Genomic DNA, 16,465 nt, shown 5'->3' with positions numbered 1-16,465 from the left:
AAAATGTTTTCAATGTAAAATATTTTACATCTAAAAACATTTTACATACAGCAAAATGGATGTGTTTATTTTGCATAAGGGCAAAAGCGCCATTTTGTTTTATTGAGAGACAGTTCATTCCACTTAGCTATGCACGGCAAGTTTCACTCAATGATCTTTGACACCAAAGAAAAACAATTTCAACAATGAAATGGTTTTGAGGCAATATAAAAATCCCTATAAAAAGATTTGAACACTGAGCTACACTTTTTAAGTGAGAGATTAACACCACTGACATTATAAAGACCACAGTGTGCTTGCTTAGCACGAATTGATGAACCTACCATTCAATTTTCTTATGTTAACGAAATCATAATTCATGATATAATGAGACAAGGTATTTAAACAGGCTCTGCATGCATTTACATAACATATTCATAAAGCCAATTCATAGTATCATATGGTGTAAGCGTCATTGCTTATTGTTCAATTCGAACAAACCCCATAAAGAATGACTACAAATATATGCACAGGGTCCTCTTTCTTTTTCTAAATTTAAAAAGACAAATCTTTATGTTGACAGAAAGGTGATGGGGAACAAAACAAAAGCAGCGGAGCCAGGCCAAGACTTAGAAAAGGTTCTCACTCACTTTATTTCCACCATCACAAATCTAACTCGGGAATAAATTATTTAAGAACCTATACTTCATTTTACAGACAAAATGGCTCCCTAGCAAGCCCTAGAGGAGCAGCAAAATTCACCTAAAGCACAGCCTTAGAACCAAGAGCAGAGAATTATAAGGAGAAAAGAACTATTTGTACAGGATAGCCTTCACATGAAGTAGCTGAGAGCCTTTTTTCTTCTAGAACCCCCTTCACCATAGAGTTCATTCCATTGTAAAAGCTCAGTCATGTTCACAGACTCGGAAGAGACACTTGCACATACCTATATCCACATAAAAAGCACAGTACATATAAAAAGTAAAAAATTAAAAAAAAAAAAAAAAAAGGCAACTAAATCAAGCAAAGGAAAATATTGTATTAATTGATATTTAAGATTCGCTTTACCCGTTCATGAGCATATTTAAAGTCATCCATGTTTAAAGGCCGTATATCAGCACTGCCACTCAAAGCTGGGGCAGATCTACCTTCTGCTAAGGCTGCTTCGCGATCCTGTAAGTTTAACATATTAGATCAGAAAAGCTTTGCATCTAGACAAAGAGCACCTGCATAAGATGGTTATGAATCTAAGGGAGCAGGTACATGTTCTTCAGTTTTTCACTTCCATGCTTTACTTCACCTCAATTCTAAGTTTTATTTAATACCACAATCTAAGGGAACAGGAAAATTAAAAAAGTGAAGCCAGTACGTGTTGAACACAATACCACAATCTCACACCATTCTTAAGAGGGGAGATTATTCTATTTGAAATTGAGCTCATTGGCAAGAAAAGGTTGATGTATACAACGGGTTTAAAACCAAATATGCCAGAAAGGAGCACACTACTAAACATTTCGTATATACTAATTTTTAAGCTCTCATTCCAGAGCAAGTGCAAAGATTTTGTATCCAAAAACAATGGGTTGCAATTGACAATTTGAAGGTCATCATATTCATTGGCATTTTGATCAGCAGACTCATGATATTAGTAAACTGGATTGACAGTAAAAGATTTGGTGCTACCAACCCCAAATAATTTTATAAACATCAAAAGTGACAGTGATGAGAACACTGTTGAGCAAGAATAAATTTCTAAACTGTCCGTTGATTGGATGGAAGAAACAAACCTTTTTTTCCTTTTCCAATATCTCTTTAATTGGACGGTGTGCAGCAGTTACACATAGATTCTGCAAGATGACAAAGCAAATATGATCAAAGTCACTCCACTTATTAAATAATGATAAAACCATCAACTACCAAAGAAACTAGTAACGAAAAAACACCTTCAGGTCACTTCCAGAGTATCCATCTGTCATACTTGCAACTGAATCAAAATCAAAACTGGGAGACAAGTCCTCTTTTGCCAGTATGACTTTTAGTATCTTCGCCCTATTTGGAGCGTCAGGCAAATTTACCATCAATCTGTAGAAGAAAACATGCCCAAAGTTACCAGAATGTTGAAATGATATAACCTAGCACAAGAAATGTGTATACATGTAAGCACAGTAGTGAGTTTCTTATATACACATGAATGAGACTTGGGTCCAGTTTGGCATGATGTTTTACCTACGCGGAAGCCTTCGAATGACTGCCTCATCAAGGTCAAAAGGTCTATTTGTGGCTGCAAGTACAAGAACCCGTTCTGTATCTTTTGTCCGTAAGCCATCCCAGTTCACCATAAACTCATTTTTCATTTTACGCATGGCCTCATGCTCCCCTGGATTTTCCCTTCGGCCCAACATGCTGTCAACCTATAAAAAGACCAAGCGAAAAAACAAAAATTGAGGATATTTAACATGAAAGTGTATAAAATGCTTACTTCAAATACAACAAAACTACTATTCAACATGCAAGGGTATAAAAAGGCAAAGAGCTTACTTCGTCAACAAATACCACACTAGGCGCAATTTTACTTGCTAGTGAGAAAACAGCTTTTACGTACTTCTCACCCTCACCAAACCACTGCAGTAAGGACAAGATAGATAGTCTAAAATTATGAAATGAAGTCGATAAAGAGGTGTCATGATCAACGAGGAAATTATAATTGTTAACCTTAGACGTGATGCTTGACATGGAAATGTTGATGAAGTTTGCACCAGCTTCAGTAGCCACAGCCTTTGCAAGCATAGTCTTACCAGTTCCAGGGGGGCCAAATAATAGTATTCCCTTGCAGGGCTGGAAACAAAAGATGTACAGTGAGATAGTTCTTCTAGACATTCATAACAAAACAAGTTCAATACCATATATTTATGCAAGTGTGATGTTGCACCAGTATGTGCGCGTCAAATCCTAAAGAAGTGTTAAATTACCAATTCTCCCAAAATCTAAAGCAATTAGGATATGGTCAATTTAATCATTTAACTACATACTCCTAACACTCTTCACATGTGGGCTCCAATTCCCTTTTAATAGGTGATGTCAAACACATGAGATTTTAAATGGGAGGTAGAGTGGAGAAGACAAGGATCAAACTCAAGTCCTCCTACTCCGATACCATGTTAAATTACCAATTGTCCACAGAATATTGCTTATAGCAAATTTATGAAGGAAAAAGAAGCGTCTAAGGCCATGGTCAAGAACTAAAATATGAAAAACCCAAATTGTAAGGGCAAAGCCATAACAGTAAAAAATTTGAAACCAGCACTTTCATGTATGTAGATTACTTATGCAAAGATACATGTTCTTGCTTAATGGTAACTCATAAATACTAGATCAAGCATATATTATTTTTGCGCAGAAAATCAGAAATTCATAAGACACGATGTTCATTTTTTCAATAAAAGTTCTATTACCTATCAAAAAAAATGTTACCAAAACTTGGGCAATCACAATGTGGCAAATTTAGGAGTAGAAGACTTCAGCTTTTAAAACAATTTATATTTGATAATTTTGGTTAAATTATTTAAATTAAGAATATAAAAAACAAAAGGTGAATATGAATAAGGATTCCATTTAACTAGTTTATGATGGAACCAACATCCTAATAGTAAAAGGAAAAGGTTTCCCTTAATTTAAAACACACACAATATAGAGTTATGAAAGATAAATAAATTGTAACACATCGATCTTTAAATGAAGAAGCACATTTCTTTGAACTAAGAGATTAAACCTTAGTTAATTGTCCCTTGCAAAAAAGTTCAGGCCTTTGTAATGGAAGCATCACCAACTCCTTCAATGTATCCTTGACATTTTCAAGAGCTCCAATATCATCAAAAGTAACACCAATGTCATTGGGTGGAATAACATCAGCTAGAAGCCTTTTCTCAAATTCATTTTCTGTTGCAACATCCTGATTTCAGCCAAAACAATCAGTTTGATGATCATTAAATAATAGATGTACTAAAGAAAACTAGTCAAAGTAATATCTCCTTGCAGGAAAGTGTAATAAGCACCTTAAGTGACTTCTTCAAGCTCTTAGATTCATTCTGGACAGCCTGCAAGATTCTAATGCCGTACTGGATGCTGCCAGAATTGCAATATGGCATTACAACTGTGTAATTTCCATCCAATAACTAATATTTCAGCCAACCACTATTTAAAATGATGGCAGCAAACAAACTATCAATTACCTCTCACTAGACAATACAAGCCTTGCATCAGGATCAGCTTCAGGATTCTGCATAAGATGATGGCTTAAAGCCCACCCAACTACCTTCTCTGCACCTGCAATACATAACAAAATATAATAGAATTTTTAAAAAACAATAATAATGACAATAAAACTGGCGAATCATCATGTCTTGATATAGAAGAATACAACATACTTTCATTTGTAAGTGTTTGGTCCTTAATGCATAATGTCTCAAGTCCTTCACATTCCATCCCACTCCGACCAAGAACCTACAAATAATGAACAGTAACTACAAGTATCATTTGCAAAACACTGCATGATAACACACATACATTCAAAATATGAAAAATATTTTGAAAAAATGCTAACATACTCACAACGTTCAATTTAGAAAAATATGGAACTACACAGGTGCTAACAACACAAAAGGTTTTCAAATTTAAACTTTTGCAGACTTTATCTATAATGTTAAATAACTAAAGCACCAATTTATCAAGTAATAGTATAATTTGTGTTAAAAGCAACAATAATGCTTATGATCTAAAATTTAGGAAAGGCAAAATTGCTCACAGTGCGCAGATGATTCAGATTTCCTTTCATTTTCAGGGTTTCAGAATCTCGATCCAATTGGTGCTTCCATGATGCAAGAAGTGCTTCATCCTGCAATGAATTAATAAGCCTCCATAATATGTTGAGTAAGCAAAGCCAAGTAACTGATGGTAAGGAATCCACTACAACAGACCTGTGGCATGTGAATGGTTACTTTGTTAGGAAAAAGCTTAGACAGATTTTTTGTCGTCTTTGGGACCTCCTTACCCCTGTCATGCAATCTTCCAAAACTATCCTGAGAAAATAAAAAGGCAGCAACATTAACAATTTCTGTCAGAAAGAGCACATTTTCCCAATTTCCATTCAGCAAACTGCACAAGCCCATAAAAATTAAGCTTGTGTATGTGCAAGAGAGAGCATAGACATTTTTCATAACACATAATGACAGGTTTTATGCAAAGACATTTATACATATAAACCAATAACTAGTGCGAAAGAAATCCAACTTTCCAACCACTCCCATGAGATATCATAAAGTAATAGCCTAGACCTGCAAAAAGTCAATAAAACTAATTGTGGACATGAGTCCCATATAAAATTTGAAGTCAATTCCCAAGATGACCCATAACAATATAACAGTGCCCTTATGTCTTCCCTCCTACTTCAGAATTGCAGTTCAGTTATCAAAAGATTGTTCAATATTTGTAATAAACTACTAAGGTTATAAGTAGTTAAAATTTTCCTGCATACTGTCATCCATACAAAAAATGTGCCTCTTCTTGGAGCCTACTGCACCAAAGGCACTTCTAAAGGAGAGACACCATTTGAACATCTCAAAACGTCTTAATAAGAATGGACATCAAACTTACTATTGCTAACTAATCACCTTCCACCTAATCAGGGCATTCCCCCTGGAAATGCATAGAACATTAAACATAGAGTCTACTGATTCAAACTCCCAATCATTAAAAACACAAATAAACACTCCTAACTTAGTAAAGTAAATATCCTCAACTTTAAGTTTCTTTTTGTCCAAAGCAACAAATATTTATGTCTTTCAAATATATTAGACAGATGTAGTAGCAAAAGGCAAACAAAGAACAATGATGATATATCAATAAATTACAAACATCAAAAATCAGAATAAAATTTATGGAAAATTGGAAATGCCTCCATAAAGGATTATGCACCCAAAAAAAACCCAGAAAAAACTGATAATACAAGCAGGAAGATTTTTTAACCAAAAAATCTTCATAATCCTAGAAAAATTTGTTGAAATTGAACATCCAGGAAGCAGTACCATTATAAGGCACATTTCAACTTCAGAAAGAACAACCCACATTCACAATAGGAAAACATCAACCAAAACTTGCACAACTTCAAGGAAAAATGGAAACCATGAACCATCTAGAGAGTAAGCATTACCGGGAAAGCCAAGTCAAGAAGAGCAGTTTGATTGCTGCCAAATTTTGTGAAAAGAAGACCACCAGGATGTGACTGCAAGAAAAAATATATATGGTAAGAAGAAAACAGATCTACATGAGGAAGCCATAAGAAATACTTAAAATGCAACATACAAGCAAAATTCATTGGCTCCCCTACAAATCCAAGGTGTCACTCTACTTGACTGCAATGACCTCTTTATCATGCTAGCTTTCTCTACTCATCTGAAATAACAATTGACTCACCACACCTAATGCTACCCAGGATAGTACATTGCTCTCTTAAGCAGCACAATAACAGGTATAAAGGAATGCTGCTTAGATGGTAGGTTTACACCATCACAGTAAGCAGCAAAAAATATCAGAGTAGAATGTGCCGAGTAGTTCTCCAAGCAAGTCAGATTTTCAACTCTCTCAGATTGGTATACTCCTAGGCCTTGGTAGGCAGACCCCTCCTGACCCCATTCCCAGACCAAGGCAGTTGGTCCTTCCTCCAGGCATTCCAAATAGACTAGGTGGCATCTTAAAACCTTTTCTTTAGTGTTAAAACCTATGCTACTGATATCCTCCTAGCATCAATGAATGATGGTCAGCATTACTACTTTTTAACCTAGTACCTAATATTCATATAGACATGAGTTCCTGATTTAGTAATTGTTAAAAGTAATAATAATTAAATTAAATTAAATAATCAAAATTAAAATTAAAATTAAAAAAACCCTTGTAATAAGTGCACAAAAAAATAAGAAAAATATTTAGAACTGCAGCAACTAGGTGTAGAAATGCAAAACAGGTATATAAGTCACTTCAAACAGCACGATCTACATAATGTATGATACAAGTGCCAGAAAATTGTGATAATAAAGGCCAAATTTATGTCATATTCAACAAAGACATAAATGATGTATGTATGTAAGAATATAGACAGGCATTATGTTCAATACATGTCGTAAAAGCCATTGTAATCTTTATTCATCATTTCTATTTTAAAGTTGAGGAAGGATGAAGTTGAGACTCGAGCTGTACCTCATCTCACATTGCATTTAATTATACAAGCATATCAGACTATATAATTGAAGGGAAAATGAAACCCCCAGCATGATTGATAAATTTGTAACAATGCAAACATTACCTTCTCCTTGCGATTGTCAGTATGAGTGTGTGAACCAATTACAACCACGTTATCAGGAAGCTTGTCAAGTTTGCTTCTGAATGTTGAAACTTCACTTCCTACAATGGATTTCTCAGCATCTTTCATAAACAGGATGAAAGGCGAGCTTCTGCTCTCACTTAATACAACCTGGCAATAAGATGTTAAAAGTCATCCACAAGCTAATGAAAATATTATTCACAAAAGAGAATCTAAATAGTAACAATTGTTTAGAACAAGGAAGAAAATCTACCTCAAACAAAGTGTTAATAAGCAACTTGTCCAATTCTTCTACACTTGGACCATCCGAACGAAGATCAGAAACTAGAGAGAGAGAGAGAGAAAGAGAGATTCAACATATAACAATAGAAAATGATGAAAATAATAAGACATCTTATGAGGTCTAAGTTTGTGAAAATGGTGTGACAGTAAAATTTACCATTGCAGAAGAATCCATAACCTGCCTCACACCGACCTCCAAGATCAACTCCATCTGGTATAGGTTTATCAAACCTAACCCCAACTTTTGACCATGGATTCTCCTCAAAAACTAATACCACCTTTCCACGGGCTCCACTAGACGGGCCCCTACATGTTAAGTTCACAGAGCATGTGTTACAGCAGAACCGCCTTAAAAGTTCATGTTGCACAAAAATAAACATGGAAAAAGGCCATATAATATTAAGTTTAGATAGAAAGAGAGCTTAAGCATGAATTCCCTCAGAAGAAACCAAGTGAATAACAAAAACAATAAAATGGGAAAAGAGTATCTGAAACTGAAGCATCCAGAAAAGATGATAATATAGCACTGACTATTATTCATAAAGATTTACCGTGAAGAAGATGCTGCTGTATACATGACACCAGAAACCGAACCATTAAATTTTACTCTATCACCTGCACATATCATATTTGTAGAAATGAATCCAGAGGAAACAAAAGGAAATCCAAACATCCAAAAAGTATGGAAAACTGGAAATCCACATGCAAAGGCCATTTCTAAATATAATGCAAAAAGTATACCTAGTTTAAACAAGTCATTCTTAGATGCCCCAGAAGAAGAGGGTACAGTGTCAGTCTCCATCTTAGGCTGAGATTCCAAGCCAGAAGGAGAAGGTGCATTTGAAGAGCCGGGTATATCTGCTTCACCTGCTGACGGATCCATGCTCGCAGCCAAGTCCATGGGTAAAGGATTTTGTTTGCCACAGTTGCAAGATTTCTCTGCATTATTTCCATCTTTCAGCAGCTCTGCTTCCTTCGAAGATAACCCCTACATGTTTGTTATTAATATTCCAATCAATTAGCCTGATCATCTCTGGTAAATAAACAAACAAAACATCAGAAGGGAAATCAGATAATGAATACAAAAACTAAATAAAATTGCAGCAAATCATTGTACCATGCGTGAATGATCAATTTAGTCACTGGGTATCATAAAAACAGCAAGTAAGGAAAGAGGAAGAGCTTAATTCCAGAAATATCAAATAGAAAATAGGTATAACTGTAATTCTAACATCAGAGTCAAGAAAGTAATTTTATCTTACACCCAACAATGAATGGCTATCAAATATGAGCAACTTAGCCCCAAAGTAATTAGCAAGTGCCTTTGCCAACATCTCCTGATATATCTCTGACCCTGTAAAGAGGTTCAAAAACAAAACAAAAAATTGCAGTTCAATTTTCTGGAATGAAAACCACCAATCTAGCCACAAAATCTATTGATATATCTAAAACCCTACACCCTAGAGATTAAAATTAGTTAAAAAAAAAATATGCACAAACCTGCAGGACCAGAGAGCAAAATTCGCGGATTCACAGTAGTAAGCTCTGAGGTATACTTTGCATGTTCTTTATGCTTCAAGTGTATAAATGAAGCTGCAATCAGCACATTTTTTGTGTTCTCACTGCAAGAGTAAAAAATAAAAATAAAAAATGAAACCACAAGTTATGATTGCAGAATTCAATATCAAAACCATCTAACATCTTGTCTACCAGTCAGCCAATGGACGCATTAAAACTCACGCATATATGTAATCTAGTTAGGAAACCACAACACACTTGGTTATCTACCAATCATTTAATCAGCTAATCTCCATGGTTAAATGAAACCAAATGAATAACGAAAAAAATAAACAAAATGATAAATAAATGGTATCAGGCCTTTGGGCTAAATGGCACACTTCCACCCCCAATAAGCATGGGGCAGTGGGTGAGGGTGGGGTTTTGAATCTAGGAAGCACAGACAAGGACACAAGTACAGGTAAAACACGGCAACACAAGCATTTTCTGAAAAATTATAACATGAGACTATACGACACTGGCATGACATAGGTACAACACCCTAAATTAAGTGTCTGTGCTTCCTAGGCTTGAATTTCCCGGGGTGCATGAGCATCTAGTATTTACCTTAAAAAAATGGTATCAGAGCTTAAAAATTCACAACATCAAACCCAAGAAGACTTCAAATAGAAGCAAGTTGTTTTGCATCATGTCAAGTGGATTGTTTGTCACTACAACTTGGCTTCCCAAAATAGATGGTTCACAGAACACTGAAATTAATGTCAAGTAAAATGGATCCCTGCCTCAAAGTCCATAAGTTCCACTCATCAAGAGGATATGTCCTAATTCTCGAAACCTGACTCATGTTCAGGGCAGGGAACAAGAGCTATAAGCAAGCTTGTGCTACCTTTTGATTCCCCACACTGCATTTAGCATGAGATAATCCTTTTGGAGGAAATAAGATCCCTAGAAGTGAATTATAGCCAAAGCAAGTCCATGAAAGAAACCCAATAGCAGAAAATCATATTGATTTGAAAATGTGGAGATTGATTAAATTCTAAGCTTGAAATACCAACATTATTTGTTTCTTAATAGAAAATAGAAAACTATTATGGAAAAGGCAAATGATTAAAGCACATAAATTTGGATAAAGACCATTCCTCTCAAAGAGGACAGGAAAAGGGAAGAAATTTCATCATGACATAGTCCTAAGGAAAACATCAATAGAAAACAACTCTAATATCCAGAAAATCCGCTTCAGAATTTTCAAACAAATGAGATCAAGGCATTATCCTCATTGTAAACCAGGGGCCTCATACCATCCCCTATTTATCTTATTATACAGTTTCAATCTCCTACTACTAAATAAAAGAAATAAATGGACTTTTACTTCATAAGGTAACACACCACTTTCATTTTTAATTTAGACCTAGAATATTAGGTATCAAGGCCACACTACAGCAATACAAAGCAGCTTCACAGCCTATTCCGTTCAATTATAAATAGGTAAAACTTAAGTACAATACCTTAGGTGGAGCACTTTAGGTTTTCCAATTAAATTCAAGCACTTAGTTGCGTTATATTTAATTATCCTTGGAAAAGATAATACTATTTGTTTTTTATTGGTAGGATGGGACAAGGCATGCAGGCTTATGGTGGTTTAGGGATAAGGAAGATTAACACCTTCAATAAAGCTCTCTTGGGAAAGAGGTTGTGGAGGTTTGGGATCGAGGATACATGTGATAGCTTCAAAGTTTGGGGAGGAAAGGGTGGGTTGGACTTCAAAGTTGGGTAGTGGTTCTCATGGTTGTGGTCTCTAGAGGAGCATTAAAATGGGTTGGGAGAAGTTTCACTAGCAAATTCAATTTGAAGTTGGAGTGGAGAATCAAGTTCGTTTTGACATGACTCAATGGGGTGATCAACTTCTAAAAGAAGTTGACCCAGTTTTGTACAATATTTCTACTAGAGTCTCTAATGGTGAGATAGGAAGTGGGGACAAGGAGGTGTTGGGATGTGAAATTCTTCCGGGATTTCAACAATTGAGAGTAATTCTTCCGGGATTTCAACAATTGAGAGTTGGATTTGGTGGATGCCTTTATTCCTCTTTTGGACACTCATATTCCTCCCAGTGAAGGCAGAGACTTGGTGAGGTGTTTGCTCTTATTATAATGATTTGTGGGGATCCACTTCTTTCAATTTCCCAAGGAAAGTTATTTGGAGTATTAAGGCTCTCAGACAAGTTTCTTTCTTTCTTTGGACAGCAGCGTGGGGGAAGATACTAGTGATGACCTCGGAAGGAGGGGTTATACCTAAGTGGATTCGAACAGTATGTGCCAGAGTAATGGGAAGGCAGTGGATCACCTTTTGCTCCATTGCAGTGTAGCCTATTAGTTATGAAGCTTTGCTTTAGTTTGTTTGGGGTGGGGTCTCTTGGGTTTTACATGGGAGTGAATGGACTTTTGTTTGCTTGGAGGAATTGGTTCAGGAAGTACTCTTTGGGTATTTGGAATTTGGAGCCGCCATGTTTGATGTGGATTATTTGGACAGAGCATAACAGACGTACATTTGAGGATTTGGAGAACTTGGAGGACCAACTTTTCACCTTATTTGTAGGAACTTTGTTTAAACGGTCTCATACATGGGGATTCACATCTAGTGACCCCATTCTCATGTTTATAGACTCTCTTTCTTATTGTACATAATTTTTTTTGTTTTCTTTAGACTACTTTGTGCTTTTTGTAGAAAGTAGTATTTTTTCAATAAAATTATTCTTACTTATCAAAATTTATTGGTTAATGCAACCAAGTGCTTAAATTCAATTGGGGAACCTAATATACTGCACCTAAGATGTTGCACCTAAATTTTATCCATTATAAATTAATGCGATTGATTTTTATTCCTCTATTGAGGAAAGTTAACTTGAAAGCTATGATTTGATAGCCAAAAGCTACATCTAAAGTGAAAAAGGACACAAAATAAAGGAATTGTCCATAATGAAAATCTAGACTAACAGGGCCCTTTTCTAGAAGGACCTGTGACATCTTATAATTTTTAGGTTTCTACCCAAGACAAAGGCATCTACCAAGCCACATTATTCCCGAAATCTCCTTTTTTTTACAACGTTAATTTACACCCATTAGTATCTGAAATACAGTAACATTGAAGCATTGGTCTAATAGACAAATCAAGTCAGCCAACAAAAATATAGTTTCCAGAAACCATAAGACACATTTCAAAATTATGCAACATATGTTATCCACTAGACAAGAGCTGCCTACATAGAACCTGGGGATGGATGGGGCCCACATGAATAAAGGAAAAATGGAAAACAAGTCAAAATATTAAGCAAATCATTACAATTCCCTGTATTTTTTTTTTTTTTAATAAATATTCCCCATCTTTAAATCGTACACAACACACAGACATACATATCTAAAAGATTAATCACGACATGGTAAAATGAAAGAATCATACCTTAAATAATATGGGAAGTTGTCAAATGAAACGTCTAAGTTCCTGCCATCAAGAATGCCTAAAAGAACTTCTTCTCGAAATACCGCACACCGCACAGACATACCCGATGTTGATGTTGGCTGCGAATCCCTCATCCACTCGTTTCTTTCTTCCAAAACCTGTTTAAACATACTTTTGCTCAATTTTAGTGTACAACTAGTTGATCGAGCTAACATCCTGAACAAAGGCCTTAGCAAATCATTCACCCCAGAGAATTTTACATTGCCTGCCTCTATGCCAGCGTCCGGGTTGCAATCATGAGGAGAGTTCCTGTTGGTGGTTCCAGTTTCTGCAGCTTTATCACTCCCAGTGTTTGGTGCCGAGTTGCATTCCAGGCCATCAAGCTCAACCTCTGTGCCATCCTGAACAACGGATTGAGCAGGCACCTCAGTACCCTGGTTGACTTTAGTGGTAGTTTGAGTTGGAGACTTCCAACGTGATAGATCTTGTCTCATGCTGGAAAGGCCCGAAAGGGATGCCAGTATGGAAGCTCCAGCTACAGCTGAAGGATCCCCCGTCCTCCTTTCAAAATGCAGAAGCTTCCCAACACCACTTTGAACCTCTGCACCTTTAGCTGCAACCTCAGGCACGGGATGCTGAAATATCTATGTTGACAAGAATTAAGGTGCCCATGAACAGAGTCACAAACACACATGCATAGCTACACGCAGGAAAACACAAGGAAGAATATAACAAAGAACCATTCAAGAACCAAAGATAAGGATACATAAGCATGGTTTGCCCCAAACACCACCTCATCACCCGAGTTGAGCATGCAGCTGCTACTCCTCTTGATAGTTGTCCCATTTACTTGCACCAGTCCCTTGCTCCCCATAATTTCTAGCACAGCTGAATCACTACCATCACGCTGATCATGTCCATAAACAATGAGTACTCATACTGCATGTACATATCTCTAAGGATTTCATCTCCAAAAAGATAGAAAACCAAAGTACATACACCCAAGTACAATCACAAATACATATATGTGCTTGCTTGTTACTCAACTGTCATCAAAATCATGCCCAATTTCATAACTATCCTACAAAACTTCTAAGTAAAATTACACTGAAACACAGGATATACCTGGGTGTGCTTTATTCTGCATAAAGTCCCACTAACAGTGTGATCCTTCAATGATAAACCGGAGTTTCTACTCGACCCAATCGTGAATACATCAGTGCAAATCGAAATATTAAGAATCTGCGGCATATAATCAAACAATTAACACAGAAAAATGAAAACCCACTTCCCAACTCAATTCAACCTTATAAAAAAACCAAAAACACAATCCCAACCTGTGCAGACTGCGATAGAAGCTTGCACCACGGGGTCGAAAGCTCGTAAGTCGAAGCCGGGTTTCGCTTCTGATATACACTCCACGAAGAGAACGAACTCCTCGGCTTATCAACTGTCGAAATCGGATTCGGCGTATCTCCTAAAATAAAATAAAAAAGAACAAAACTTTCATCTTCGAGTTTCGATAATCGTAAAGTTTTGACCGAATCGAAACACAGACAAAAAAATGATAAAGCTTTGAGCACAATGAGAAAGTGATAGAGCGAAACAAAGAAGAAGAAAAAATAAATAAAGAACTCACCGTCGGCGATTGGAGCATCAACGGCGGTGGCTGGCGCGACCTCGTCTTTCTGAGTACTCACGGCGTCTTCTCCGACGATCGGGGCATTTTCCGATGGATCTGCCGTCGACGGCTCGCACAATTCTTTTGAATTCTCGGCCACCGCTTGAGTCGGTTTCTCTCCGCCATTCTCGACCTGAAAATTCCACAACTTTCAGTCAAGAAACAAGCCCTAGACCAAAACGACACCGTACAGATCACAAAAACAAAAAATCGAAAATCTTGAGCGTTGAATTTCATTTCTTCAAAAAAAAAAAACCTTTTGACGCTTTGGTGAAGGAGGCTTATCTTCAGAGGAAGATGATCTTTTACTATTGTTGTTGTTGGTGTTACCAGAGAGAGATCCACTTCTTCTTGTTGAAACCATGCCTCTCTCTCTCTTTCTTTCTCACTCTCTCTCTCTTCTAGTCTTGTTTTTATGTTTGGTTTTTTTTCTCTTTCTTTTTGCCCCTCAATGTAAATGTGTGAGAGAGAGAGAGAGAGAGAGAGAGAGATGACAGAAAAGAGTGTGCGTGAGAGAGAGGGATATTATAGGAGATAGATTATAGTATGAACTTTATTGTTTTGTTTTTGTTTACCAAAATAAAATAAAACTTTATTGTTTCCTACCAAAAATGTGAAAACTCTATTAGAGCATTAGCATTGGAAAATGCTAATGCTACTCTATTTTACCATTCTAAAAACTAACTTTATCATTATACCATCTTATTTTACAATACCTTCACATCCCAAACTTCTATTTCCCTCTTTTACTTATTAAAATAATATATTTATAAAATAAAATAATATATATCAAAATTTTTTCTTTTCTCAATAAATTCAGAGCCAAACTCAGCAGCAGCAGCAGTAGCAAACGACGTCGCTCTTGAAAGTCGAGCTCAAGCACTTCATTTTGTCGATTCTCGATGACCTGATTGTCAGCTGGGTATTCGGCGAAGCGGGTTTTCGGAGCACCGATATTAAGCTCGCGATTATTCACCCGCCGGTTTCGCGCTTCGCCCGAACCCGATGCCCGCCGGTTTTTCTCTGTAACTTGACCGACTCGGATTTGACACAACGACGTAGCAGTTTCGGGTTTCCGGGTATGGAAGACGAGAATTCGAGAAGAATTGCGGAGGTTTTGGTGGGAAAGAGCGGGAAGAGGAACCTGTTATTGCTTGGGGTTTGTGCGATGGACGCACTTCGGAGTTTTACGGAGCGCGTGAAGAATGGAGGAGAAAATGTTTTGCCGAGTGAGTTAAGTGGGTTGAGTGTGATTTGTATAGGGAATGAGATTTCGGAGTTTGTGAATGGGGGTGGGAGTGTAGAGAAGATGGGGTTGAAGTTGAAGGAAGTGGGTGAGCTGCAATGCTTGGATGAGCGAGGAGGGAGAGTTGTGGTCAACTTTGGGGATTTGAAGGCTTTGGTCGAAGACAATGATGATTCGAGTGAGGGTGGTGGTGTGATTTTTGTGGTGTCGAGGTTGAGCCAGTTGGTGGAGCTTCATGGTGAGAGGTTGTGGTTGATGGGTGCAGCGGGGAGTTCTGAGACTTACTCCAAGTTTTTGCGGAAGTTTCCAAGTATTGAGAAAGATTGGGATTTGAAGCTCTTGCCCATCTGGGTTCGGCGATGGAGTGGCTGTGCTCTGTGGTGCTGGGTTGCGGGTGACTGTTGCGGATGGCGTGAAATGGTGCTGGGTTGCAGTTGCTGGGTTCGGCGATGGAGATTGGAGAGACAGAGATGAGGTTCGGTGATGGAGATTGGAGAGACAGAGATGAGAGATGAGAGACAGAGGAGAGAGAGTGAGATAAAATATTATTTTTTTTTACAATACTTGACTACAGTGCAATTCTATGTTTAGAATTGCACTGTAGCAGTATTGCAAAAAATTTTGCAATACTTCTGTTTAGCATTCACGAATGCAGATGGTTTTGGGACTTAAAATTCTAAATTTCTCTTAGATATGGCATTAGCATTCTCCAATGCTAATGCTCTTATGCAATTTGGTTCATTTGAGTTTTTTGGGTTGAATTTGAATATTTGGGCTTCTCTTTTCTTTTTTTTTGAAAAAATTCTCAAAAATGTTCAAAATGACTAAAAATATCCTTAGCGTTATCTAGTAGATGAGAACGGATTGCGTTTCAAACGACATCTATGAATCGGAGTTAGGTGGATGACGTGGCATGAGTTTCGTTTGCCATGTT

General features: G+C 37.0%; 1 protein-coding gene across 4 annotated transcripts; it reads right to left on the bottom strand.

Annotated features, from left to right (window-relative positions):
* Positions 1–377: 377 nt before the first annotated feature.
* Positions 378–14,746, bottom strand: LOC115963720. Of its 4 annotated transcripts, none has more exons than XM_031082851.1 (28): positions 14,542–14,745; positions 14,244–14,418; positions 13,942–14,081; positions 13,730–13,846; positions 13,371–13,511; positions 12,850–13,248; positions 12,605–12,762; positions 9,134–9,255; positions 8,896–8,987; positions 8,375–8,621; positions 8,185–8,248; positions 7,791–7,939; positions 7,605–7,675; positions 7,334–7,501; positions 6,185–6,256; positions 4,953–5,054; positions 4,781–4,870; positions 4,404–4,479; positions 4,209–4,302; positions 4,032–4,101; positions 3,749–3,928; positions 2,692–2,814; positions 2,518–2,601; positions 2,206–2,390; positions 1,923–2,061; positions 1,767–1,826; positions 1,048–1,152; positions 378–925 (listed from the first exon to the last, which is right to left on the bottom strand). In XM_031082851.1, the coding sequence occupies exons 1-28, from the start codon at positions 14,647–14,649 to the stop codon at positions 812–814; spliced, it is 3,645 nt and encodes a 1,214-aa protein (XP_030938711.1). In that variant the 5' UTR covers positions 14,650–14,745; the 3' UTR covers positions 378–811. The 4 variants fall into 4 exon arrangements, with proteins under 4 accessions (XP_030938711.1, XP_030938712.1, XP_030938710.1 ...); XM_031082852.1 differs by having other exon boundaries at positions 12,865–13,248; positions 14,542–14,657; XM_031082850.1 differs by having other exon boundaries at positions 12,605–13,248; positions 14,542–14,746.
* Positions 14,747–16,465: the final 1,719 nt, after the last annotated feature.

This window comes from Quercus lobata, chromosome 10 (assembly GCF_001633185.2).
Source record: "Quercus lobata isolate SW786 chromosome 10, ValleyOak3.0 Primary Assembly, whole genome shotgun sequence".
NCBI classification, from domain to species: Eukaryota; Viridiplantae; Streptophyta; class Magnoliopsida; order Fagales; family Fagaceae; genus Quercus; species Quercus lobata.
The sequence above is the reverse complement of the archived record's forward strand: the minus strand, read 5'-3'. Positions and strand labels throughout refer to the sequence as shown.